General features: G+C 38.6%; 8 protein-coding genes across 10 annotated transcripts; 5 read left to right on the plus strand and 3 right to left on the minus strand.

The window, feature by feature from the left end:
- The first annotated feature begins 204 nt into the window (after positions 1-204).
- On the plus strand, positions 205-2,997 carry LOC112083537 (WD repeat-containing protein 26 homolog). The gene is made up of 5 exons (XM_024151689.1): positions 205-275; positions 743-1,405; positions 1,628-1,729; positions 1,892-2,527; positions 2,735-2,997. The coding sequence occupies exons 2-5, from the start codon at positions 794-796 to the stop codon at positions 2,915-2,917; spliced, it is 1,533 nt and encodes a 510-aa protein (XP_024007457.1). The 5' UTR covers positions 205-275; positions 743-793; the 3' UTR covers positions 2,918-2,997.
- On the minus strand, positions 2,938-4,412 carry LOC18012407 (defensin-like protein 6). 2 transcript variants are annotated; one of them, XM_024151690.1, is made up of 3 exons: positions 4,282-4,336; positions 3,779-3,979; positions 2,938-3,020 (listed from the first exon to the last, which is right to left on the minus strand). In XM_024151690.1, the coding sequence occupies exons 1-2, from the start codon at positions 4,334-4,336 to the stop codon at positions 3,813-3,815; spliced, it is 222 nt and encodes a 73-aa protein (XP_024007458.1). In that variant the 3' UTR covers positions 2,938-3,020; positions 3,779-3,812. The 2 variants fall into 2 exon arrangements, with proteins under 2 accessions (XP_024007458.1, XP_006394251.1); XM_006394189.2 differs by lacking the exon at positions 2,938-3,020 and having other exon boundaries at positions 3,715-3,979; positions 4,282-4,412.
- A 1,948-nt stretch (positions 4,413-6,360) lies between these two features.
- On the plus strand, positions 6,361-8,370 carry LOC18012320 (serine/threonine-protein kinase SRK2H). The gene is made up of 9 exons (XM_006394190.2): positions 6,361-6,553; positions 6,666-6,740; positions 6,852-6,953; positions 7,062-7,115; positions 7,212-7,304; positions 7,405-7,497; positions 7,584-7,688; positions 7,781-7,879; positions 7,977-8,370. Exons 1-9 carry the CDS (start codon positions 6,434-6,436, stop codon positions 8,304-8,306), a joined length of 1,071 nt encoding a protein of 356 aa, XP_006394252.1. The 5' UTR covers positions 6,361-6,433; the 3' UTR covers positions 8,307-8,370.
- A 73-nt stretch (positions 8,371-8,443) lies between these two features.
- LOC18012321 (TOM1-like protein 5) lies at positions 8,444-12,231 on the minus strand. 2 transcript variants are annotated; one of them, XM_006394191.2, is made up of 10 exons: positions 11,810-12,231; positions 10,944-11,054; positions 10,621-10,699; positions 10,414-10,512; positions 10,191-10,304; positions 9,920-10,083; positions 9,756-9,831; positions 9,554-9,639; positions 9,179-9,469; positions 8,444-9,049 (listed from the first exon to the last, which is right to left on the minus strand). In XM_006394191.2, the coding sequence occupies exons 2-10, from the start codon at positions 11,042-11,044 to the stop codon at positions 8,713-8,715; spliced, it is 1,347 nt and encodes a 448-aa protein (XP_006394253.1). In that variant the 5' UTR covers positions 11,045-11,054; positions 11,810-12,231; the 3' UTR covers positions 8,444-8,712. The 2 variants fall into 2 exon arrangements, with proteins under 2 accessions (XP_006394253.1, XP_006394254.1); XM_006394192.2 differs by having other exon boundaries at positions 11,814-12,230.
- A 1,423-nt stretch (positions 12,232-13,654) lies between these two features.
- On the minus strand, positions 13,655-17,142 carry LOC18012244 (DEAD-box ATP-dependent RNA helicase 31). Its single transcript, XM_024151286.1, has 9 exons — positions 16,192-17,142; positions 15,931-16,037; positions 15,756-15,811; positions 15,431-15,655; positions 15,115-15,321; positions 14,841-15,023; positions 14,546-14,761; positions 14,269-14,451; positions 13,655-14,154 (listed from the first exon to the last, which is right to left on the minus strand). The coding sequence occupies exons 1-9, from the start codon at positions 17,046-17,048 to the stop codon at positions 13,927-13,929; spliced, it is 2,262 nt and encodes a 753-aa protein (XP_024007054.1). The 5' UTR covers positions 17,049-17,142; the 3' UTR covers positions 13,655-13,926.
- Positions 17,143-17,252: 110 nt separating this feature from the next.
- On the plus strand, positions 17,253-19,710 carry LOC18012396 (alcohol dehydrogenase). Its single transcript, XM_006394194.2, has 8 exons — positions 17,253-17,803; positions 17,913-18,048; positions 18,145-18,214; positions 18,303-18,396; positions 18,494-18,707; positions 18,812-18,953; positions 19,028-19,198; positions 19,308-19,710. Exons 1-8 carry the CDS (start codon positions 17,515-17,517, stop codon positions 19,497-19,499), a joined length of 1,308 nt encoding a protein of 435 aa, XP_006394256.1. The 5' UTR covers positions 17,253-17,514; the 3' UTR covers positions 19,500-19,710.
- A 447-nt stretch (positions 19,711-20,157) lies between these two features.
- Positions 20,158-22,678, plus strand: LOC18012397 (cyclin-dependent kinase E-1). Its single transcript, XM_006394195.2, has 2 exons — positions 20,158-20,346; positions 21,024-22,678. The coding sequence occupies exon 2, from the start codon at positions 21,131-21,133 to the stop codon at positions 22,547-22,549; it is 1,419 nt and encodes a 472-aa protein (XP_006394257.1). The 5' UTR covers positions 20,158-20,346; positions 21,024-21,130; the 3' UTR covers positions 22,550-22,678.
- A 447-nt stretch (positions 22,679-23,125) lies between these two features.
- On the plus strand, positions 23,126-24,430 carry LOC18012746 (probable flavonol synthase 6). Its single transcript, XM_006394196.2, has 3 exons — positions 23,126-23,519; positions 23,664-23,979; positions 24,066-24,430. Exons 1-3 carry the CDS (start codon positions 23,140-23,142, stop codon positions 24,282-24,284), a joined length of 915 nt encoding a protein of 304 aa, XP_006394258.1. The 5' UTR covers positions 23,126-23,139; the 3' UTR covers positions 24,285-24,430.
- Positions 24,431-24,868: the final 438 nt, after the last annotated feature.

The raw sequence follows: 24,868 nt of genomic DNA on the forward strand, positions 1-24,868 counted from the left end.
CTATTTAACACAGCGCGAAAAAGAAATACAAAGAGGAAGAAATTGAGTAAAATCTCATCGACGTTTAATTCATCTTCCTCCTCTTTGTAGCTAGTTTCCCTCTTTAAATAGAAGCATTCACTTCTATTTCACAGTTGCACGCCATTCTCTCTTTTATCGCTCTTTCGCACAGTACGGGTTTCTTCTTTTCTTTCTGAGCTTCGCGTTTCCGTTTCTCTCTCGACTCCGCAACCGCGAATCCGATCAGTCTCTCGCTGGATTTTGATTCTTCTTCGGTAAGATCAATCGCTCTTTTCTGCTTCTTATTGCATTTCGCAACTTCGTCTTTCGTTACCGTAGCCGATTCTTCTTCCGATTTGGTTCTGTTTTTCCGTCTTCTTTTGATGATTTCACGCATTGAACTTTCTTGCGATTTCTGTTACTTTCGATAATGTTCCGTAAATTTGAGAGGTTAGAGTTCGATACTGGCCATTGAGATATCTTGATTTTGTGATGGCCTCAGAGGCTAGTTTGTTTTTTGATCGAAACGCATCAAGTGTTTTAGTTATCTTTGTTTGATTGATCATTAGATGTGAAGGTTTGATTGTTCATCTCATCGCTACTTCGCTATCACGATTGATTGCTTTCGGATTCCTTTGTCTTTCCAGAAGAATTGAAATGTTGGTGTCTCTTTTTGTCAATCGTATGCTTGGTTGATTCAGGAAAGCTCAAGATTCGATTGTATATATTGCTGTCTCTGCAGGATACTACACAACCTTTGAAACGTGAGAGGAAACTTGCATATAATAATCCAATGGAGACGATAGGCTCCAAAGGTCTCCTAAAAAAGTCTGAGTTCATTAGGATAATCATTGATGCACTTTCCTCACTTGGGTTTGGTGACATAGCGGCCAGTTTGGAGAAACGGTCTGGCATTTTTCTGCACAGTCCTATTGTTACGAACTTTCTGGACCTAGTAAAGAAAGGAGAATGGGACAAATCCATTGAAGCATTGCAGGGATTTGAACTGCGTGATGACAAGCCTGTGAAATTCTTTCTACTAGAGCAAAAATTCCTTGCGCTTCTGAATATGGGAAATGCTAGGGATGCTCTGAGAACCTTAAGAGAAGAGATTGTGCCTCTTGATGTATACGAGAATCGCATTCCGAAGCTCGCGATCAAACTTATAATACCTTCTGGTGAAGATGCTGAAAGTGTGAATTCAAGTTCCAAGGTTGTGCAGAAGCTTCAAAAACTGTTTCCTCCTGCAGTTCTCTTCCCAGAAAAGAAGTTGGAGTATCTCTTAGAGATGATTCTTGATCTTCAGCGGCGTCACTGTAATTTCCACAATATTCCGGATAGTGATTTGACCGTATGCTCTGGTCATCGTTGTGACCAACGTAAAATTCCAACGGAGACTGTACAGGTAACAGGTCTAAGCACTGATCTCTTGATGATCTTGTTGTTGAGTGTTAATTGAAAACATTACGAGAGTAACATTGCTTTTGCTAAAATGTTGTTCAAGTCAGAGTCTTTGAATATGTTCCCTGTTTCTTGTTCTGGATTCAATGATTACTTATCAGGCTCGTTTTATTAGTCTTTGTGTGGCTGTATGTATACCTTTAATGATATTATGTGAATGGCTCAGATATTGGAGGGACATACCCATGACGTCTTGTTCTTGAAATTCTCACATAATGGCAAACTCTTGGCTTCTTCTTCCAGTGATAACTCAGCAATTATATGGGAGGTATGTAAACTGACTGTGGCTTGCTTTAAGTACTCTTTTTGATGCCTCACAAGAGCCGTATACAGATGAATTCATTTTTCTCTGTGATAATCAAGCTCAAAATGATGCAAGCTGTTTAGCAATTTCACTTAGATGAGTTTTTTTTTTATTTTTCTTTTTCAGATCGATGCACAGGGGAAGTTTTCGCAGAAGCATAAACTTGTGGGGCACAAGAAACCCGTGGTAGTAGTCTTGTGGAGTCCTGATGATCGACAAGTCATTACATGCGGAGAAAATGAGGTTATCAGGCGGTGGGATGTTGGTTCAGGAGAATTCGTTCGCTCGTATGAAAGAAATGGTCTTGCTTCTCTTTCTTGTGGATGGGTTCATGATGGTTCGGGTATAATTGGCGCAATGGCAGACAGACGCATCTATATGTGGAATTTAGATGGAACTGAGCTACAGCACGAGCAAGACGAACGGGCAAACAATCTTTTTGATGTAGCAATGACGACTGATGGCAAATGGCTTGTAAGCGTGGGAAAGGAGGGGAATGAGATCTCATTGTTTGATAGAGAAACCGGAGCTGAGAATAAACTGATTCCAGGGAAGAGGGATATCGCCTCGTTCTCGCTTTCCAAAGACAACAGTCATCTTCTAATCGATCTCGATACCTATGAGATCCAAATCTGGAACATTCAAGGCCAACCATACAAGGTTTTGGAATTCGATGGCCACAGGAGAAAAAGGTTTACTCTCAGATCTTGCTTTGGTGGCTATGCAGAATCTTTCATCGCCAGTGGGAGTGAGAATGAACTGGTAAAAATCTCTCATTCTTTTACATTACAGAAACACATAAAAAGGGATCCCTTTTAAGAAAGAAAGTTTGAGAAGAACACAACTTATCTATCTCTCTTGGAATCTTCCCGTCTCATAAGCATTTTCCTCTGCAAATGAATGATCTTTCTCTCTCTCTCTCTCTCTCTCTCTCTCTCTCTCTCTCTCTCTCTCTCTCTGTTTTTTCAGGTATACATATGGCACGTAAGAGAACAGAAGACACCTTATCGCGTATTGCAAGGACACTCAGAAGCTGTGAACTGTGTGAGTTGGAGCCCTACTGATCTGCATATGTTGGCCTCAGCGAGCGACGATCGAACCATTCGGATTTGGGGACTTGACAAGACGTTGGATGTTGTTCAATGGTGGTAACTGATGATAATGACTTGACTGCAGATTTGTTCATTTGATATTCTTCATGTACATATGATATTATACCTTTTATGTGGGTATTCTTTTTGCATTCTTCACCCTCCTGATGTTTTTGCTTCTTTTGAGTACAAATAGAGATAAGAACCAAAGTTCGAATACCAATAGTGAGAAAAGGGGAAATAGAAAAATGTAATTGATACATTGTTGCTCTTGTGTTGATGCTTCACTTCTCATTTTTCTTAAGTACTCTCCAGTTATGAACATTCCATTCCATAGAATTCAATTTTTCAATTTTTTTCTCTCTCAAATGTTTACCTTGGTCAATTTCAAAACAGTTTAACTTGATTCAATCAAAGTCTGCGCATTTGGGGACCTTCTATATAAATATTTGTTCGGTTTTTACAGTTTTGTGGTTTCTACAACTTCTTTTTTCTCCAGAGAAATGGGTATGCTTCAAATGTTTTTTTGGGGAATGGGTACGGTGTTGAATCGCTTTGTATTAGAGGAATCTTTAGCCGGGAAATCTATTATGTATTAAACGGTATATCAACTTTTAGTCAATAAAAATCTTATCAAAGGAACGGATGGAGTATATACCTACAAAAAATATACTACTGCATCAAAGAAAAACTCATTTATATAGATCGATGACAGTTTTAGTAAATCAAATTTCACTTCCATTAAATCAAATAAAACATAAACTTCTATTAAAAAGAAATGGTTGTCTCGGATTCTAGATCAACGCAAGATTTTCTTAACATCATATCCTGTTCTTCTTGACTGATAAAACCAGAAGCTTTATTTTTAATTTCTTATTATTGATATTCGAAATGGGAAGAAAAGAAGAAGGAAAAAACGTACATTTAATGGATTGATGGAAAAGAAAACAAAATGCTTAGCAAAGGCGAGTACAGTAGCAACGGCGATGGAAACCACGGCAGCGACCACCGGAAAAGCCCTCGTTGCGGCAGATTATGGCACAGTTGTGGTCGGACCAACACATGTGCTTGAAGTGATGGCTCTTCGATTGACACATCCTTCCCTCAATCCCTATAATCTTCTCTATATATAGCATAAAGTTGATACAAATTAAAATGCCAACATCTAAGAATGGAGGCAGATCGCGTAACAAACACTTCACATCATTTTATGCAACTTATGTAGTCAATAGTTTTATACAAACAGTACTAAACATAAGAGATTTTCAATAAGTTTTGAAAACATCTAGGTTAATTAGCAAAGAAAGTTAACTAGCAATGGTTTTGAAACACATGTATGGATCCTCTGAACAAAACCGGCTCCATTTATTTACAGTTACACATTTACATGCAGAAGGAAAAATAAGTGAAGCAAAAAAATCTTACGAGATGAGAAAAGCACGAGAAACAAGAAGATGGCAGCGAAAGTTTTGTTCTCCATATGTATAGTCCCTATGATATTGAGCAGATTTTTTTTAGTATTCTTATATGTAATGCTAGAAATCGTAAGTGATGAATTGAGCAAGACATAGGGTCTCCATCACTCCATATATATAGAGTATCTTATGTAATGTGGTTAGGGTTTATTTACACAATGTAGTTAATGTTTTTTTCCTTTTCAACTAATGGAGTGAGCATTAGGTATTGAGTTTCGAACCTGTTATTGATTTGCTTACATTTTGGTTCGGTTCAATGATAAAAATATGTGGATAGATAAACGATGAATTAGTAATTTAATCCACAATAAAACCAAAAAGTGCACTCGGAAGATGCTCAAGAGTCAGGAGTGTAATAAATCAAATGTTTTTCAAATATACGAATTGATTAGGAGTCGGAACAACGGTCGGCGGCGAATAACAATAAGCAACACTATAGTAGTAATTAACAGACGTGTAATAATACTAGTTGGTAAAGAACAAAATTTGTGAAAGAGAGAGCCAGTCACGTGCGGACTGGTGCGGCAGTGCTTTGTCTCCACGTGACTTGGGAACTGAAATGCACAGTTTACCATCACAACACAAATATGCTAGTCACGTGACTAAAATTGTTTTACTATATCAGGCCTAACAAATATATGGGCCTTACAAAAGCAATTACAAAAGCCCATACATTGTAGACAGCAAATTCGAAATTTCGTAGATCGTGTATAAATAATCAAGAGAACCATATTATTATTTGGTAGAAAACTTTCAGTCTGTAGACTCTGTACAGTCCATGATTGTTAGTTCGTGTTGATATTTTAAAGTTATATACTGTTAACAAAAAGTAGAAAGCATTTGGAATTTCAAAGTTAGATAATGATGCGTCATGCGTCTACCAACTACAACAAATAAAACTCTCCATTTTTAAATTGATAGATTAATTAATTGTGATACATGGATGGATGAAAAAGAGTTAAACCATAGTATCCAAAAATTTAAAAGAAATATAATAACTGTTATATGCTAGAATTTAAATTAAATTAACAAAAAAACCCTAAGAAATTTTGAGAGTGATGAACAAGGACTGGATGGTGACCCATTGTGTGTTCCATACATGATATCTAATTTAAAAGCAGCATATACAAAGATAGGAGTTTTTAAAGAGAACACAAAACAATATTATCCACAAGTAATTATTGACCAATCTCTTGACTTTATGCATGACAAAGTATGTAGCCACACCACGTGGTTGGCAAAAGCTTGGCCCATGGTAACGGAAAACAACTTCACATGAGATGCATCTTATGGGTCATAAATTTTGCATCAAAACGTTAATAAATATGAAAATATTTCTATATAATTTATGTAATTTATGTAATTAAGGTTTGACTATTGAACCATGAGATTTATTAGAACATGAAGAATGGTTGTGAATCAATAAGTCTGTCACGTGATGGCCGGCTTGGATTCTCCAGATGTAATTAGTTAATTATATTTAGTAACTTAGCTTGTTAGTTATGGTCGGTTGATACACACATGCATATTGTACTAATTTATTATTATTACTACTAATCGAAATGATCAATGGAGTTTGTCTCTATTTAACCGACCTCGACCATGCCGCATTGTACTACAATTAATCGAAAGAAAACAATTAAAAAAAAGTAGAAAGTAAAACGTTACAGTAAATCAAATTCAAAATTAGCCTAAACGATGATCTTCCTTAAATTTTACTTGCATAGTTTAAGGAGTAAGGTAAGGATGGATTAAGGAATAAGAAAGAGTACAGATTGTAGTTAGTTGTTAATTTTTGATCGAATTAAGATAGAAAAAATTAATGACCGTTGGATTGAAGCTGTTCATCGGAACTCGAGCAAGCTCATCACGTGCTCCTAGTCTCATTCCCATCTCCTCCGTTTACTCCTCCATCATCGATACATACACATATACATACACCTGAGTGTGTGTGTGTGTGGGGGCAATCTCAGATCCCCATGAACGACGCTTTATTATAAAGCTTGACGATTTTTCTTGAAACGAGTCCAACTTCATCCAAGTGTGACACATTCTTAACGAGAGATCGTGCTCGTACATACATAAAAATTTGATTGAGAGAAATGGACAAGTATGAGGTTGTGAAGGATTTGGGAGCTGGGAATTTCGGTGTGGCTCGTCTTCTTAGGCACAAAGAGACGAAAGAACTCGTTGCTATGAAATACATCGAGAGAGGTCGCAAGGTTTGATCTTTTCTCTCTTTGAGTTTCGTTAACATTCCTTTGATTGGTTTCGAAACTTTGGTGGAAAGAATGATTTTTGAGGATTATGATATGGTATTGTGTTGGATTGCAGATAGACGAGAATGTGGCTAGAGAGATTATCAATCACAGATCACTTAGGCATCCAAATATCATCCGTTTCAAGGAGGTTCTTTTAATTCCTTGTTGATTTGGTTTTGCAAAATCTTTTAGTACTTTAACAGAGAGATTAAGGGACTTGAAAACAGAGTATAAATGTCAAAATGTTTTTTTTTTTCAGGTGGTTCTGACTCCAACTCATCTTGCAATTGTAATGGAGTATGCTTCTGGAGGAGAGCTCTTTGAACGAATCTGTAATGCTGGTAGATTCAGTGAAGCTGAGGTCTGATTTTCTTTCTTCCCCAAAAAATCCTAACTTTGAGTCTTGGTTTAATTTTTCCGACGACATTTTCTTGATCTATGTTTCTTCGTTCTTCTTCTATGTTCGCAGGCTAGGTACTTCTTCCAGCAGCTGATTTGCGGCGTGGATTACTGCCATTCCTTGGTACTTAGTTATATAAGCAAAACCAAATCTTATGAAGCTAAAACGTTATATATTTGCCATCGTTTTGCATAATCTTTCTTTTCTTATTTTCCGCAGCAAATATGTCATAGAGATCTGAAGCTTGAGAACACACTGCTTGATGGGAGTCCTGCGCCGCTACTGAAAATCTGCGATTTTGGCTACTCCAAGGTCATATTCATTAGTCTCATTCCCTTCCTTCTTGTCTCAGATTTTCTTCCTATCATCACTTGGATTGGATCTTACAAGTCATCTGTTTCTCCATGTGTAGTCGTCTCTGCTTCACTCTAGACCTAAGTCAACTGTCGGAACTCCAGCTTACATCGCACCTGAAGTTCTTTCCCGAAGAGAATATGATGGAAAGGTAACATTCTTTTCAATGGTCTGATCCTTAAACTTTCACTTGCTAATGGAACTAACTAAACTATGTTTGGTCGTTGTGTTATGTAGCATGCGGATGTTTGGTCTTGCGGTGTGACTCTTTACGTGATGTTGGTTGGAGGTTATCCATTTGAAGACCCCGACGATCCTAGAAACTTCAGGAAGACTATCCAAGTATTATCTAACTCGGCAAATTCACGTTTTTTCATTTCACCACAATTCACCTCTTAAGTACTTTTATGGAGTTGTGAAAAAATGTTCTGCAGCGTATAATGGCCGTTCAGTACAAGATTCCGGACTACGTTCACATTTCGCAGGAGTGCAGACACCTTCTCTCTCGCATATTCGTCACTAATCCTGCTAAGGTACTTTCTCATTTCTCCGAGTTAAAATCGTTTTTTTTTCTTTGAGTTTTCGACTTTCCAATTAATCTTTTGATTGAGATGTCATAAATTTATCCAGAGAATCACACTTAAAGAGATCAAGAAGCATCCGTGGTACTTGAAGAACTTGCCAAAGGAACTTACGGATTCTGCTCAAGCGGCGTACTACAAGAGAGACAACCCGAGCTTCTCTCTTCAAAGCGTAGAGGACATTATGAAGATCGTTGGAGAAGCAAGGACTCCAGCTCCGTCTTCTAGTGCCGTCAAGGGCTTTGATGAAGATGAAGAAGACGTGGAGGACGAGGTTGAAGAAGAGGAAGAGGAGGAAGAAGAAGAAGAAGAAGAAGAGGATGAATATGAGAAGCATGTCAAAGAGGCACATTCTTGCCAAGAACCTCCCAAAGCTTAAGAAACTCAACTCTCACTCTGTTTGTTTCATATTCGCTCTCTTTTGTATCTTCCCGTTTATGTGAATTCGAACATATCCTTTATATATATGCAATTGAATCAAGATCAACCAGTTCTCCTGTGACATAAAGATAGCGCTTCCATCATTCAGCTTCATTACACAAACACGAACAACAACAACTTCTGTAAATAGCATAGCTCAGGTTCCTTATACAAAGTGAAAGGGAGTACCTTTCTTCGTATACATAATCAGATCTCATTGTGCTATATTCTAATTTCACAATACTAAGGAAAGAGCAAGATCAACACACACAACATAAACTTTTTCTGTAAATTAACCAAACCTAAAAGGAACAAGCTTATAAGAATACATATATTTATGAGGACGAGACAGAGACTCGGGTGATTCAGTCACTGAAGTCTACACTTCCACTGCGCGAGCTGCTGCCATCACGGCTATGCAAAGAAAGGCCTCTCATGTGACCTGGTAAACCCGAGGCACCGTCCACATTTTTCTCCTTGAAGAACTTTTCCCTCTCAACGTGTTTTGCAGGTGGGGGTGGTATCACAACAGGTGGGGACTGCGAATGGCTATCACCACCACGTGATCGCTCCTCTGATGGTAAAGGACGGATAAGTGGACGGTTGAGTCTTTCGTTATGGATTAATGATCCAGGTAAGCCTTGTGGAGGTGATGACTCTTCTTCATCCTCAGGCCTAGCTCTAGCTTTCCCTTTTCGCAATCTGCAAGCAGACATTCACATGGATCCTTGGACTTAGTATCACGAATAACCATTTTACATTCAAGCACCTTACGTGGCAATCAACTTCATAATTTATAATTTAGAGACTGAGCAATGTAAGGGGACAGACCGTCTGAATAACTGCTCAGGCTCCTCTTCCTCATCCTCTTCTTCAAGCTTGAGATGGGTTGAATTCGAGATAGAGCTGCTCGATTTGGTATTTGCATTAGAAGCGTTTAGCTCGAGTTTCTGGTGACCATTTGAGGTAGAACGGCTAGGTTCGAGATTGGAATGATAACCATTGGATGTTGTAGACCTGCCTGGCACTGTGATTCTTCCAGACAGCAAATCTTCATGTCTATTGAGAATTCTCTGAAGTTGCTCATTCAATTCGATTGCTTGAGAAACTGCTCTTTCATCCCTGCATAAACAAAATGGGGGATCAACTTGAGAAGGAAAATGCACTTTTAACATGTCATTTAAAGCAAGAGAGATGGAAACTTGCCTCGATGTCATGACAAGGTGCATTACGCGCTCTTTCTGAAACGAACATTGCTCGACAAGATCAAGCGTAAACTCATCTTTTGCCCCCTAGATGGACAAAAGTGGATCAAACTGTTATCACTCAGGTAAAAAGATCAACAGGAGGGCCAAAGAATGTCTGTTTAGTGGAGGTAACAATACAAAGTCATGGAGGTATTATATACCTCAGGATTTTGAGAATCAACTGCGTCAAGCACTTCCTTCAGAACTTCTAATGCAGTACTAGCCTTTTGTAGAATACTATAAGCAAAGAGATAGAACAGATTAAAGTCTGTTCAAGTGCACATTTAGCATTTAGGTGACTGACAAGTGAAGAAGAAGAAGATACCTGGAAGGAGAAGCAGTTTGAGATTCTCGCTGCTGAGTAATAGCAGTACCCTCATTCCTAGCAGTTACAAGTTGCTCATTCAGCGTATTTCTAGGAATCGCTTGTGCAGTGACCACAACTGGTGGTGTAGAATCAGGTCTCTGAGGAAATTTAACTCCTGCGTTCTGGAGGTATCAGAAGATAAAAAAAAGAAAAGGCTTTCAGTCTTATCTAATTTCGCGTCTTCGATGACAGATTCACGGAATTGAATGTTACTGTGTTTCTAACTCACCACCAAATCATAGTATGCTGTATAATACTGAGGGAATTTCCCTGAAGCGCCGCCAAGGGAGGTTTGAGTTGCATCAAGAAGGAGAAAAATCCTCTCTCTTACAGGCAAATCCGACTAAAGGGAGTGTTTGAAAAATGCCAACCAAACAATATGCAAACTAAAATAAGCAGCTTAACTCCCATATTTGTAGAGAAGTAATATCCAGAAACAGAGATTAACATACTTTTTTCTTTACTATCTTCACAAGTGTAGGGAGTACACCTGTATCTATAACCTGCTTATGAATATTCTCTCCAATATTATTCATTAACATCTCCAGCAACTGCAAGAACAAAGAAAACAACACTACAGTTACCAAGACGTTCAAAGGAATTACATTCTCCGAAAGCATGATTCTATGGTAAAAGGATGATCTAGACCAGGAACCTACCTGGACAGCATATAATTGAGTATTTGGGTTCTTGCTTCCCAAACGTTTTTTGATAGCCTTGATAACATCTTTTGCTTGCCTGTTTACAAAAGAAGAACTCATTATCAAACGAAAAAAAGTAGAAGTATGCGTAAGACGACGCAAAAGTAAAATTTATATTTATCTCCATCATATGATCATTGAGGATGATTCAACATCACAATTCGAAGGTTGGCGAATGTATCACTTTTAAGAGAAGAAAAAAGCAGTCTGATTACGGCTTCATATTATGCACTAGTGTCACACTTATATTAGAAGACTGGAAAAGTTTTGGCTCGTTATACCTTTCATCTCGAGCAGCTATTTCACAGATCTCAATGTTTTTGGCCCAATCCACATCAGTAAGCTTTTCATTTGTTGCAGAACTTACAAGCTCCGCAGCCATTTTTTATTATCTGTATGAGCCAGATAATTAGCAACTAAAGATTCTGAGCATGTGTCAACCCAGGAAAAAATTTACTCATTTCAAGATCAGAATTTGGTTCATGTTAACGGCAGCAGAGATGTGGTAAAGCTTTGCTAAACCGCTAGCTGATTATATCTCGGCCACACAAAGTAAGAAAATCGTCAACTGATATCACAGAGGAAAATCAAGATTCAGGAGACATTAATTCTAAATTACGCAAGTCTAGACAAAGCCTAAGCTTCTTCTCGTCTCTCTCTCTCTCTTTTTCGTCTACTTCAATCAAATCCCATACAACCACGAGCATCTCAAAGATAGTTCCAAAAGACAGCAGAAAAAAATTGAACTTGCAATCGGAGGGTAAAGATAAAAGTCTTCAATTCATACTTGCTCAAACATGAAATATTTCAGACAACATTCAATCTCAGAACCAGAAAAAGATGTCTTGGATTAAAATGACAATGTTAGAATCAAAGAGATAGAAAGTTATCATTTTTCCCCATTTTTAGTGTCTCTCTGTATCAAAGAGATCACTAAAGGATAAAGCTCCCTTCTGATCACACCAACACATGCCCAAAATCCAAAACCCAAATCTAGGAAAGAGAGATCACGAATAAGACGGAATAAAAGAAACTGATAATTTGATGATCAAGCTGTTGAGAACAATCTGAACCAAAAATAGATCTCAAAACTAAAAACAAACAATCAAGTAATTTCAGTGGATAACGATAGAGTGAAAACCCTTACTCACTTGCGAAGACGGGGAGGATAACGAAGGCGATAACAAGAAAGCGAAGAAATACTTGATAAACCCTAATCAGCTTGAGCATTTCACAGAGACGTAAAGAAGAAGAAGACAGAGAGTCAGATCGGTAAAACAGAAAATAGGCAGGAGAAAATGAAACAAAAAACAAAAAACAAAAAACAAAAAACAAAAAACAAAAAACAAAAAAGCAAAAGATGAAAGACGAAGCCTTTGCGCCTCTTCTTCGCCGATTGAATCAGATAGAGTTTACTTAATTAATCGTAAAAAACAATAATCTGTACTGATGATGATTAATTAGGTGATTAGTTTAAAATTATATAAAAAGAAAAAAGGAAAAAAAATAAAAGAAATAATCAAAGGCTGGAGCAACAGAGCACCGCCATGAGGGAATTGTCTGAGAGAAAGGCTTTCTCTTGGTAAAGTGTTTGGGCGCGGGGAAAAGAGATTATATTAAAGTCACGCGCTTGTCTGCTTTAACCACAACTGACAGCCTGTTTGACTGCCACGTGTAATACCGCTTTTTATTTACGACGCCCGAAAAATCTCGGGGTTTAAACTTTTTTTGTTTTTTCAGAAACGTCCCGTGATTTCATAACTATTAATGTCAGTCCCTTATAGATATGGATCAGAACACGCTACAATTTCGGAACTCTTTCATTTCTGCAATATATATCCAACAAATTATCTTCAGTTTCTTTTTTGGCCAAATTATTTCCACTAATAGTCGACAATCTTTGACAAAATTCGTTTACAATCTATGGATACCATTTCAAGATATATATCCAAGCAAAGACTTCCAATAATGTTTATATGTAAAAGGAAAAAAATCAACATAACAACGGTAAGAAAAATATTCAGATTGCACAATGATGAATATTAGAATATAACAACAATTTTTCAAAAGTTTCTTCAAAAATATACTTCCTACAACTTTAAAAGGTATATATAGTTCAGTTCTAGTCTTTATTTTTATTTTGTAAGAAAGTCTGGATATATTTCTCAAATTTGGGAACAATGTATGTTTTATTATGAACTATCAACATCCTTTTATATAACAACTGCGATAACATATTAAACAAATAATCTCTGTTCGATTTCGTTTTTGGCGTAAATGAATGAAAATATGATATTGGCCATTAAAAAAAAATCTAAAGAAATTCAAAGGTAGTTAGCTTAACATTCAAAACTCTTAAGTCTTAACTACCAGGTTGACCTTATTAAATTAAAAAATGGGTTGACCTTAACGAATCAAGTAGACAAGTTCCAAGTGTCCAGAATTATTCGTGAGTTCATAATTGATTTTCTTTTGTTTTTGGTAAAAATGATTTTAAATTGTTTTTTCCAATTCTCACTAATTAATTGATTGTTTGGATTCTTAATATGCGTTTGCATTATGTATCAGACAAAATCTGAAAACTATCTAGTTTCCATTCAATTTTTTTGGTATGGTGAACCAACTAATTAAAAGGTTACAACCTACCAATTTCAAAACCGTTTTATTTTTGTGCGTTCAGGATTTGGATTATACATTGGCATAATTATTTTCTATAAAATTTTGAAAAAGAAATACATATGTAATGTAAGTATATAACCGTTTCGGCCATTTCTATCCCGCAACAATATTGGCACACTATAAGTTTCTGTTAGCAAATGCAGCTTTTACCATAAAAATTTCCACGTAATCTGCCAAATAATTGGAAGAAAAAAATGGAGAAATCGAGATTGAGTGACAACTACTCCTTACTGACTTTCTGAATGATTACAACTTACAAGAATTCAGACGAATGAATGGTGTTTAGCGTGTTAGAAACTCGTTAAATTGTAAGGTAAAACAGTTAAAGTAATGATAAGTCTTTTATACACATTGAAGAAACGAAAAAAAAGACAATTCTCAGAAATAGCCCCAAAAACTAAAAGTTCACAAATTTAGCCCAATATTTAAAAACTACCAAACATAGCATTTACTACTTTTTACTTTTTGGGGCTATTTTGGTCCCCTTCCAAAATGAGGGGCTATTTTTGTGAACTTTCACTTTTTTGGGGCTATTTTTATCCATTTCTCAACATGAATATAAATTCCTCAAAAATATTTATGTATCTATTTGGCTCTAAGACCAGGAACATTTTTGAGACCCATCTTACCAAGAATAAGTTTTGGTATAGCCGGAGGATTGTCAAGTCCCATACTACGACTAAACTCGTTAGCCAACTCCACAAGCCTTTCTTTGTCTCTTCCAATCATCTTCTGTGAGTTGTAGTAACCCAACCAAGCCTGATACGCCGCCTCCTTGTTCCTCATCTCGACATGGCATAGCGCCTTTTGCACCTGTACACTCGAAAGAGATTTGGTATTGGTATTGCATTTTTGATTCCAAATTTTGTCTATTTGAAACAAAGCAAAGGATTTGCCAAGATCACTGCAATATGAAAAAGGCTTAACCTTTTTTACTGTTTCTGGTTCTATCGATGGCAGAGGAGACTTAGTGATGGGTAAGTCTTTAAGGGATGATAGAAAGTATTCCTCCCATGGTGCCAGCAACAAGATGCCTTCTCCTTCCTTTCCTTTTCTCCCGGTTCTACCGAGTCTGTGTATATATTGTTCTCTGTCTTTTGGCAATCCCACCTGAAGAAGTGAATAAATGTATACACTTTCTGTAAAGCAGGGGAGACAAAAGTGTCTAGGTAAGAGTTATATACTAATGTGTGCTTGATTTTACCTGTAAAACAAGAGTCACATCAGGGTAATCGACTCCTCGAGCAGATACATCAGATGTTACAAGAATCAAACCTTTGGATTTCCGGAACTCATTAGAAACCCTTGTCCTGTAACTCTGCGGTTTCCTAGAATGGATCTCTCTCACGTTTATGTTTAGCTCACCAAGTAGATCAGCCACTAGTTTTGTAACCATAGCAGTTGTACAGAAGACAATGACCTTCAGGAAGCACAGAGTTAATCAGGAAGGGAAAACATTAGTCACGCGGTCAATACTGGCGCTGGGAAGATTTTAGTACCTTATAGTCTACGTTATCCGCAATGTGTTCTCGAAGAAGTGTGTACAGAAGAGAGAAGTGTCTGTCCAGTGATGCAATCATGTGCATTTGTCTGACCTGTTGATGCGTCTCTCCAGTGCCTTCGTGAACACAGTTGATAAACTCGTGATCCCGCCTCAGAGCAACAAGGCATATTTGGCGAACCTTAACACCATAAAACACAAGTCAAGACAGGTCACAAAAAGGGACCAAGGCACCAGAAACCAAAAGAAATATGCAAGAAAATGAGACAGACCTCTTCAGGTACTGTGGCGGAAAATAAAAAAGTTTGTCTCTCCTTAGGAACCGCGGAAATTATCCTTTCAATGTCCTTGCGAAATCCCATGTCTAAAAGATGATCAGCTTCATCAAGCACAAGGACTTTCACACCTTTTAACCTTGTTGCAAATCCTGGAGTGTTCTCAATATGGTCTTTGAGCCTTCCAGGTGTAGCCACTAAAATCTGAAAATATTGAATGGTACTTTTCATATTGAAAAGCCAAATATTGAAGGAACTTTTAGGATCTTTCAAAGTTGATCCTTTTAAACAAACCATGGCAGACAATATTTACCTGGCAAGGATTTGTCTGCATACGCTTTTGCTCTAAACCGAGTCTTGTGCCTCCAATCACAACTTGAACACCAATAGATGGATGATACTTCAGCAAGGTGTTTGCTTCTGTAGCAGCTTGACTGGCAAGCTCTCTAGTTGGGCATATCACAAGTGCAAGAATCGGGGGTCGTTTATTATCCGGGCTTGTAGGAGGAGATTTGACAACTACTTCAATTGATGGAAGCTTCAAAAGTAAACATCAACAATAAGCACAAATCCCAATAAAAGGCTTAATTATCAGTATCCACTGTCTCCCTTATCGCTAAAATCATGATATGTCTCACCAAAAACGCTACAGTTTTCCCGGTGCCTGTTTTTGCCTTGGCAAGGACATCTTTACCTGGAAAAACCACGAATATAGAAGATCAAACGTATAAGAACGATTAGCCAAGATAAAGTCTTTGTAAAGTTGAGCAATCCTGTATATTTCACAAAGTTACTGAGTTTTCTTCGTAATACCTTTGAGAATGATAGGAAGAGTAGCCTCCTGCACAACCGTCATTGTCTCATACCCCGCATCCTTAATTGCTTTTAGCGATAAGGGAGACAGTGGATACTGATCAAATCTGTTAAAACCATTTACCACATAAAGTACTATCAATCAAACAGCAAGAAGTGATGAGAGTAACTCACTCACAGAAAAAGATAAATTTTGGTTGATTATTGTACTCTTGATAATTCAACAGCACACAAAGAAAACTAGATTTAGAATAATGCTACCTTGTCTTGGTCAAATAAGAATCTGAAGCTTTAACATGATCTGCATTCCTAGCCTTATCCGTATCTATAACCTTCTCCTTATCAAACCCAAAAGCAGAAGCTGCTTTGTTCCTGAGAAATTCGTAGTCTTCGTCCTCGTCTTCATCATCTTCACTAAGTAAATCCCCAATGCCTCCCATTACTAAACTCTTCACATCCTCATCACTACTTTCGTCCTCTAGAAGATCTTTCCGCTTCCCTAAACCCTTGTAGTCTTCTCTATCTCTCCTAAATCCTGAATCTAAATTTCTCTCCTTCCTCCCACGGAAAGACCCATGACTACTCTTTCCTTGAATCCGACCACTCAATCCACTTTCTCTATCAACATACCGCTTATCCCTAAAAGAATCAACTTGATTGCGAGTTCCTGTTCTGTTAAAACCCCTAAACTCATCAGACTCTCTTTCCCTTCCACTCTTTCCACCATTTTGTTGGTTTCTTCCCCTGCTACGATCCTCTGCCTCTGGACCCGAATCTTCATCTTCGCTCGTGAGCTGGAAACGAAACGATCCAGGCCTCAAATCGCATACCCAATTACTGAGTTCTTCCTCGTCTTCGATCAAGCTCTTCGACGCGCGGATTTCTCCTTCGTCTCGACTCCGCTGCCCAAACTCGGGTAAGTCTCTGTTCGGACGCGTAGAGAAGTTGATGCGAGACCCGAACGCAAAGTGATTCAACGTAAAAGAAAATATCCGGAATAGAAAAGGGACGGAGCTAGAGGAATAGTAAGCTCGTGCACCAGAATTCAAGGAATCGATATGAGTGCCCCTTAGAGAATGGGTGAAGAATCGAATTCGGATAGGGAGCTTCAAAGGCATGGCTTTTTAGCTGGTAATAAACGGAGTTCAAGTTCGTCTCCGATGGCCGGGAAATTTAAGGGTTCAGTCGAGTGACAGAGAAGGACTCGAAACCGACGACATTTCGTTGTGCGCTTAAACATGAACGGGGTCGTTTTGTTTTCGTTTAGTGGGAATAGTATTTCCAAAAAAATTTCTAATTTCCTAATCATAAAAAACCTCATTATCTGTTCTTAAATGCTTTAATTTCCTAATTATCACTCGTCTAATAAATATTCATTATTGCGTGATAAGAAATAATACACACACGCACTATCAGCGTGTGAGATTCACTTTCACAGACTATGTTGTCTTGTAAATTTTGGCCAAACGAGAAAATCAAGCGCGTGTTATTTTAATCAAAAGTGTTAACAGATATCTTCTCGTCAAGTGTCTCTTTCGCTGCCAAACTCCGGTCGATATCTTCATTTTCCTCCGTGGTCTTTGCATGGCGTTCGCTCCAATTCTCCGGCGCGCCTCCGCAGCTAAGAGCCTCTTTTCGTTATCGAGACCCGCCGTTGTTTCATCTCCCTCCGTTAGATCTCTGCAATCCGGAGCCTCCGGCGATGATTGTAGAGTCCCTCCGCCGGAATCTCCGTCTTCCACGGCTGGGTATCACGTGAGCTCCGGCGGGTTCATGCGTGGGGCTGTATATCGCGAGCCCAATCAGCCTCTAACCATCGAAGAATTTCACATTCCTCGACCTAAAGTCAATGAAATTCTCATCAAAACCAAGGGTATATATAATATATCCTCACGACTTGATCTTTTTGAATTAAAATTTAATCTTTGAAGAAATTCGAATTTCAAATGTTAGTGTTCATATTGAAAATTCGTTTGTGGCAGCTTGTGGAGTTTGCCACTCCGATCTTCATGTGATGAAAGGAGAGATACCATTCGCTAGTCCTTGTGTTATTGGGCATGAGATAACTGGTGAAGTTGTTGAACACGGTCCACTCACTGATCACAAGATCATTAAAAGGTCCACTTTTTATTCTTCGTTTTGTCTTCTGAGACACTAATGATTTTATATTGAAATCCTGAAAATCTCAAAAAAAAAAATTCTTTTTTCTTTCAGATTTCCAATCGGGTCTCGTGTAGTTGGAGCTTTCATTATGCCGTGTGGAACGTGTTCTTATTGTGCTAAGGTGAGGACGAAAGTGTAGTGCTTTCATTGGATTCTCTAATCTGAGCCTGTAAGTTTTTTAGCTGATGATACCTTTTACTCGGATACAGGGCCACGATGATTTATGTGAAGACTTCTTTGCTTATAATAGAGCCAAAGGAACTCTTTACGATGGCCAAACTCGTCTGTTTTTGCGACATGATGGTGAAAAACTAAAAATCCGATTTTTAAACAGTAGGTGACACTTGTTAGGGAGAAGCATGATTGTTTTACCTGGTTACATTTCTTCACTTTCTGGCAGATTCACCAGTGTATATGTACAGTATGGGAGGGATGGCTGAGTACTGTGTCACACCAGCTCACGGATTAACTCCTCTACCAGAGTCTCTGCCCTACACTGAATCTGCGATTCTAGGTTGTGCTGTTTTTACAGCATATGGTGCTATGGCTCATGCTGCTGAGATCCGTCCTGGAGATTCTATCGCAGTAATTGGAATTGGTGGTGTTGGCTCCAGGTATGTTAAAGCTGTCATCGCAGTTTATTTTTCTTATTTGAGGATAATTGCAACCTGATTTGGTTTTAGTTGCTTCTTTAACCATCTTTGAGTTGTTGCTTCAGTTGTTTGCAGATAGCGAGGGCTTTTGGAGCCTCTGACATTATTGCCGTGGATGTTCAGGATGATAAACTGCAAAAGGCCAAGACCCTTGGTGCTACTCATATTGTCAACGCTGCCAAGGAAGATGCTGTTGAAAGAATAAGAGTATGGTGTCTTTAAGGCCTATTCTTTCTCAAGATAATTGATATTAATATGAAAATTTGTTTTCTTCTTGGCAGGAAATAACTGGTGGGATGGGTGTTGATGTTGCTGTTGAAGCCTTGGGAAAGCCTCAAACTTTCATGCAGTGCACACTAAGTGTGAAAGATGGTGGAAAAGCTGTGATGATTGGACTCTCACAAGCCGGCTCTGTTGGAGAAGTAGACATAAACCGACTTGTTCGTAGGAAGGTTTGTGTTCTTGCTTTCTCTGCTTACTTTGAATACCTCTGATGCTGAGGATGTCTTGTAAGATCACGATGTTGAATCTCTTGTTTTTTTTTTTTTGGTTGTTGTGAAGATCAAAGTAATAGGTTCATATGGAGGAAGGGCAAGACAAGATCTTCCTAAAGTAGTGAAATTGGCAGAGTCAGGGATTTTTAATCTATCAAACGCGGTTTCAAGTAAATACAAGTTTGAAGATGCAGGGAAAGCATTTCAAGATCTCAACGAAGGAAAAATCGTGAGCCGAGGTGTTGTTGAGATTCTGTAAACTAAAGTGCTTTGATTAACGTTTGGTAATGAATGCTTCATACCTTATTTCACTGAGGTCTTTTTTAGTTAGTTGCTATAACCTTCAGAAAAAGTTCATTGTTATCTGATTTTTGAAGCTTACTTGGGTCTGCTTCAATGTTCATAGCAATGTCCTCTTAGTCGTCCTTTTTGAACCTTGTTACTGAGTATCAATAAAGGTGAATTATGTATGTGTTCTGATGTTTCGTTTCAACTAGATTCAATTCAAGTTGTGTATCGGAGTTGCTACGAAAAAAAACTTGAGTTTGAGGTCTTTTACAAAGTTTGTAAGTTTCTACCGACAAAACTAAAGTCTTTATTATACAGTGAAAAAATACCTGAAGAAACTAGATTAACTAATCACTATACGTTTAACTAAGGTCTTTACTATACGTTTGTGTTTAATTTTTGTCAACGATTTTTGTGTTTCTAAACCCTTAAAACAATCTAATTCTTTTCTCATCCACAGTGTATTCTCTGCGGAAAACATGTCAAATTTGTCAACTGATTTATAAACCTTGATGAGAAATTATGTAAATGAGAATGTCTCATTATTTAATTTCTATTTATTCCTTTCTTATTCCTTTCTATTATTCCTATATATATGAATACCTTAAAAGATACATAAAAATAGTTGGACCAAGTGGCGAAATTACAAATCTCAGCGTCGGCTGCTTCGTAACGTCACCGTTTTTGGAAACGCAATCCTCATTCTTCCGTCTCACCGGAATTTTCTGGCTTTTGTCTACTTTCCTCCGTCGCCGGCGCTCGCCAATCTGAGCTCGTCCTCCGAATTTCATTCATCATTCATCTGATTGACTTATCCGGTCAGATCCTTTACGTATTTTTATTTCCTGATCGTTGATTTCTAACCCAAAAAAAAAAACAGATCGTATAGGTCTCGGGCTTTTATCGGAATTTGAAATTGGTATCGAATCTTTAGGTTTTTGATTAGGATTAGGGCTCCGGGGCTCTGGGTATGGTATTTAGGTTTTCCTCTGGTTTATTGGTCTCTGGAGCTTCGTGTTGCAGCTGGATTGATCTCATTTTTCCTTTTTGGTAGTAAAGTCTCGTCTTCTCGTTCCGGCTGTAGATTTATTTTCGTCTGTTTCTTTTGGCTTCGGTAATTTTTTCTATCTCAAAATTTGAGAGGAGCCACAGATTTGGTAAGACGACAAGTTCTGAAACATTTGAAGTCTTACGGTCTGAAAGAGTATCTCTGAGGGGTGTATTTGAATTATCAGATGTTCCCTAGTCGAATTTTGGTTTGTTTGGGTCTATGATGAGTATTTGATCTTATTCTGTGAAAACTGTCTTGATTTCCAAGTACTCGATCTTGCTAGTATTTAGTCATCTCGATTTCTTACCCAGTAAATGCTTTTACATATAAGTAATTTGGATCACTTGTTTAAGTTTCATAATTATTTCTTCTGTGACTTGCATGTTCTGTTCGTTAAAGTCATTTCCTTTTGCTGATTTTCCAAAGTTTTGTTCAAATTTTCAGGAACACATTCATCCCAACTATATAAAAGAGGAAACCAAAATGGTTTCGTTTTGTTAGACTTCTACTCCACATAGTACGTACGTTAGGTAGACAGTGCTAAAAAGGCAATGGGGGATGGCAGTTCCACCAGATCCAACAGCTCGAGCAGCAGTAGCGAGAAACCAGAGTGGCTGCAACAGTACAATCTCGTTGGTAAGATTGGTGAAGGGACTTATGGTCTTGTCTTCTTGGCTAGAACCAAGACCCCGCCCAAAAGGCCAATCGCCATCAAGAAGTTTAAGCAGTCAAAAGACGGAGATGGAGTTTCCCCTACTGCGATTCGAGAGATCATGTTACTCAGAGAGATTTCACATGAGAACGTCGTGAAGCTTGTGAACGTCCACATCAATTTCGCAGACATGTCTCTGTATCTTGCCTTTGATTACGCCGAGTATGATCTCTATGAAATCATCAGGCACCACAGAGACAAAGTCGGGCACTCGTTGAACCAGTATACAGTCAAGTCTTTGCTCTGGCAGCTTCTCAACGGATTGAACTATCTCCACAGCAATTGGATCATACACAGAGATTTGAAGCCGTCGAATATCTTGGTTATGGGTGAGGGAGACGAACATGGGATAGTGAAGATAGCTGATTTCGGGCTTGCACGGATATACCAAGCTCCGCTGAAACCGCTGTCAGATAACGGAGTTGTGGTAACAATCTGGTACCGTGCGCCTGAGCTGCTTCTTGGCTCAAAGCACTACACGAGCGCCGTAGATATGTGGGCGGTTGGATGTATATTCGCAGAATTACTGACTCTGAAACCGTTGTTTCAAGGAGCAGAGGCCAAATCGTCTCAAAACCCTTTCCAAGTAGATCAGCTCGACAAGATATTCAAGATCTTGGGTCATCCGACGATGGAGAAATGGCCAACGCTTGTTAACCTTCCGCACTGGCAAGCCGATCTGCAACACATCCAAGCTCATAAATACGACAGTGCGGGACTCCACAACGTGGTTCACCTAAACCTGAAAAGCCCTGCTTATGATCTCTTGTCCAAAATGCTGGAATACGATCCTCTGAAACGGATCACGGCCTCACAGGCACTGGAACACGAGTATTTCCGGATGGATCCTCTTCCGGGAAGGAACGCATTTGTAGCCTCACAGCCGATGGAGAAGAATGTGAGTTACCCGACTCGTCCTGTGGATACAAACACGGATTTCGAAGGCACGACGAGCATTAATCCGCCACAAGCAGTAGCAGCAGGAAACGTAGCGGGGAACATGGCAGGAGCTCATGGAATGGGGAGTAGATCGATGCCAAGACCAATGGTTGCACATAACATGCAGAGGATGCAACCTCAAGGCATGATGGCTTATAACTTCCCGGCTCAGGGAGGGATGAACCCGAGTGTTCCGATGCAGCAGCAGCAGCAGCAGCGAGGGATGGCTCAACCACACCAGCAGCAACAGCTAAGAAGGAAAGATCCCGGAATGGGTATGTCTGGTTACGCACCTCCTAACAAGACCAGACGTCTCTAACTGAGGCCTTTACATTTTTAATATTCATCCAGCTAGAAAAGAACAATCAAGTTTCGAAATCATATTTCAAGTAGTAAGATTTATTGTTATATCAATAACATATTGATTCAATTTATCTTTTTTTTTTTATTGTGTTTTAGATGTTTATTTCTGTATAATTAGGTTTCAAAAATATTTGACTAAATAACACACATACATAAGATTGAAGTTTATAGAAAACACACTAATAAACAAATTGTCATAAAGATTTTGGTATTTAGGTAAGATAATATTTACATGCGCCCTAGCTGTAAATAGTTGGATCGCTGCATTGGTAGCAGGTGGTAACAATGACATTTAGTTATTTTATTCTGGGTTAGGTCACGTTCGTAGATTATAATTTCTCATGTTATAGATGGCTTCGTTATTATAGATAAAATTTGTTTTTAATCATTGGGAAAAATAATAAAGTAGTCGATCGTTTTAAAAAAATTGTTGTCCGACGGTATTATTAGTAGTAGGTAGGTTATTACATGATTGGTGACACGTCAGTTTCGTCTATTTAAAACCCGTCCCGCCAGTCAACAGAGTAAACAATTCAGAGGCGAATCATGGAGGTGGAGAGAGAGCAGCTGCACAAATCTCCACCGTTAGAGACGATCCCTATCGTTGATCTTAGCGATCCAGAGGACGAGCTCGTGGTGCGTGCGGTGGCCAAAGCGAGCGAAGAGTGGGGCGCTTTTCTTGTGGTTAACCACAATATTCCGGCCGATTTAATGCGGCGGCTTCGGGAAGTGGGTAGGCAGTTTTTCGATCTCCCGGAAGCAGAGAAAGAAACCGTAGCAAAACCACCAGACTCCGAATGCTTGGAAGGTTACGATGCGAAGAGTCTAAAACGATTAGAGTCTTGGAACGATCATCTGCTTCACAAAATCTGGCCACAGTCTTGCATCGATTACAGCTTTTGGCCTAAGAATCCTCCACATTACAGGTACCCGCCTCCTGATCCAATCCAAAACCTAACGTTTTTATCATTCAACGATATGTATATTTCTCTATTCAACTATTTACATGGAACGCTAAAAATGTCAAAGAACACTAACGAGTCAGATTTGGGAGTGATGAATGGTTTCAGGGAGGTGAACGAGGAGTACGCAAGGCAAGTGACGAAGCTATCGGAGACGATAATGAGTTGTTTGTCGAAGGGGTTAGGGTTAGGGCGTGAGGCTCTTAAAGAAGGTCTTGGCGGGGCTGAGTATACAATAAGGATCAATTATTATCCACCGTCCGATTCTGTCCACATCGGAGCACCGGCGCACACAGATTTCGCTGCTCTCGCACTTCTGCTCCCCAACGAGGTTCCTGGCCTTCAAATCTTCAAGGATAACTCTTGGTTCGACGTGGAATGCATCGATTCCGCCGTCGTTGTCCTCCTCGGCGATCAAATCATGGTCTGATTGTTTTTTTATCGATTTTTTTTTAAATGTTTTGTTCTTGTCCCTTTTTTGTTGTTGTTGAGATTTGTGTAATTGTGCAGAGGATGAGCAACGGGAGGTACAAGAACGTGTTGCACAGATCAACCATGGACAAGGAGAAGACAAGGATGACGTGGCCGGTTTTGGTAGACCCTAGGAGTGGTTTTGTCGTCGGACCTTTGTCGGAGCTCACCGGAGACGAGAACCCTCCCAAGTTTGAGTCTTTGACTTTTCACGACTACGTTTACCGCAAGATCAATATGCTTCTTCGCGATGGCTAAACCTAAAAACAAATTCGTTTAACTATCAATATATTATTACCATGCTTTTATATTTGTTTTAAATGCAAAAGCTTTATTTGTATTTCAAAATAAAATATGTATCGATTATTTACAATTCATATTCAAGTGGATGTCTTGGGTTTGTTCTCTTGAAGTCTACTAATAATTATGGTCATTAGACTTCTGATCATGAAGCTCACAAACGATCGATGTCGACTAGACTTCTGTTGATTGTTGATGTGTCTCTTGTTCAATGTTTTGTTGATGAAGCTTTTTTGTGGGTCTGGTATATAATATAACGGAAGATGTACCCTACACACTGTTTCTGGCTAGCGCTCTCCATTTTATTTCATTTTGGTATATGAAGACAAATAGAGTGTTGAAGACAAACAAATAATGAACAGAGTAAAATAATGCATTTTATTTCATTTTGGTATATGAAGACAAAGTTATAGGAAAAAACTAACATGTTAACCTTTTTTTACTCTTTTTCTTCTTAACAGTCTAACCACATCATTTCTTTTTTTATTATAAAGTGGTTTGTCTAAGTTTTAAGACTAAACTAATCAATACCTTTTAAGTCG

The sequence above is a fragment of the Eutrema salsugineum genome, unplaced genomic scaffold, assembly GCF_000478725.1.
Source record: "Eutrema salsugineum unplaced genomic scaffold, Eutsalg1_0 scaffold_6, whole genome shotgun sequence".
NCBI lineage: Eukaryota > Viridiplantae > Streptophyta > Magnoliopsida > Brassicales > Brassicaceae > Eutrema > Eutrema salsugineum.

Coding starts and splice junctions, on each gene's coding strand:
- LOC112083537 (XM_024151689.1), top strand. CDS start 794: ATGGAGACGATAGGCTCCAAAGGTCTCCTAAAAAAGTCTGAGTTCATT. Junction 1,406..1,627: donor TTCCAACGGAGACTGTACAG/GTAACAGGTCTA, acceptor TGAATGGCTCAG/ATATTGGAGGGACATACCCA. Junction 1,730..1,891: donor ACTCAGCAATTATATGGGAG/GTATGTAAACTG, acceptor TTTCTTTTTCAG/ATCGATGCACAGGGGAAGTT.
- LOC18012407 (XM_024151690.1), bottom strand. CDS start 4,336: ATGGAGAACAAAACTTTCGCTGCCATCTTCTTGTTTCTCGTGCTTTTC. Junction 3,980..4,281: donor TCTCGTGCTTTTCTCATCTC/GTAAGATTTTTT, acceptor TGCTATATATAG/AGAAGATTATAGGGATTGAG.
- LOC18012320 (XM_006394190.2), top strand. CDS start 6,434: ATGGACAAGTATGAGGTTGTGAAGGATTTGGGAGCTGGGAATTTCGGT. Junction 6,554..6,665: donor ACATCGAGAGAGGTCGCAAG/GTTTGATCTTTT, acceptor GTTGGATTGCAG/ATAGACGAGAATGTGGCTAG. Junction 7,498..7,583: donor GAAGAGAATATGATGGAAAG/GTAACATTCTTT, acceptor TGTGTTATGTAG/CATGCGGATGTTTGGTCTTG.
- LOC18012321 (XM_006394191.2), bottom strand. CDS start 11,044: ATGGCTGCGGAGCTTGTAAGTTCTGCAACAAATGAAAAGCTTACTGAT. Junction 10,700..10,943: donor ATAGCTGCTCGAGATGAAAG/GTATAACGAGCC, acceptor TTTTGTAAACAG/GCAAGCAAAAGATGTTATCA. Junction 9,832..9,919: donor CAAACTGCTTCTCCTTCCAG/GTATCTTCTTCT, acceptor CTTTGCTTATAG/TATTCTACAAAAGGCTAGTA.
- LOC18012244 (XM_024151286.1), bottom strand. CDS start 17,048: ATGCCTTTGAAGCTCCCTATCCGAATTCGATTCTTCACCCATTCTCTA. Junction 16,038..16,191: donor TCTTATTTGACCAAGACAAG/GTAGCATTATTC, acceptor TGGTTTTAACAG/ATTTGATCAGTATCCACTGT. Junction 14,452..14,545: donor ATGTGACTCTTGTTTTACAG/GTAAAATCAAGC, acceptor TCACTTCTTCAG/GTGGGATTGCCAAAAGACAG.
- LOC18012396 (XM_006394194.2), top strand. CDS start 17,515: ATGGCGTTCGCTCCAATTCTCCGGCGCGCCTCCGCAGCTAAGAGCCTC. Junction 18,954..19,027: donor ATGCTGTTGAAAGAATAAGA/GTATGGTGTCTT, acceptor TCTTCTTGGCAG/GAAATAACTGGTGGGATGGG. Junction 19,199..19,307: donor ACCGACTTGTTCGTAGGAAG/GTTTGTGTTCTT, acceptor GTTGTTGTGAAG/ATCAAAGTAATAGGTTCATA.
- LOC18012397 (XM_006394195.2), top strand. CDS start 21,131: ATGGGGGATGGCAGTTCCACCAGATCCAACAGCTCGAGCAGCAGTAGC.
- LOC18012746 (XM_006394196.2), top strand. CDS start 23,140: ATGGAGGTGGAGAGAGAGCAGCTGCACAAATCTCCACCGTTAGAGACG. Junction 23,520..23,663: donor AAGAATCCTCCACATTACAG/GTACCCGCCTCC, acceptor GAATGGTTTCAG/GGAGGTGAACGAGGAGTACG. Junction 23,980..24,065: donor TCCTCGGCGATCAAATCATG/GTCTGATTGTTT, acceptor GTAATTGTGCAG/AGGATGAGCAACGGGAGGTA.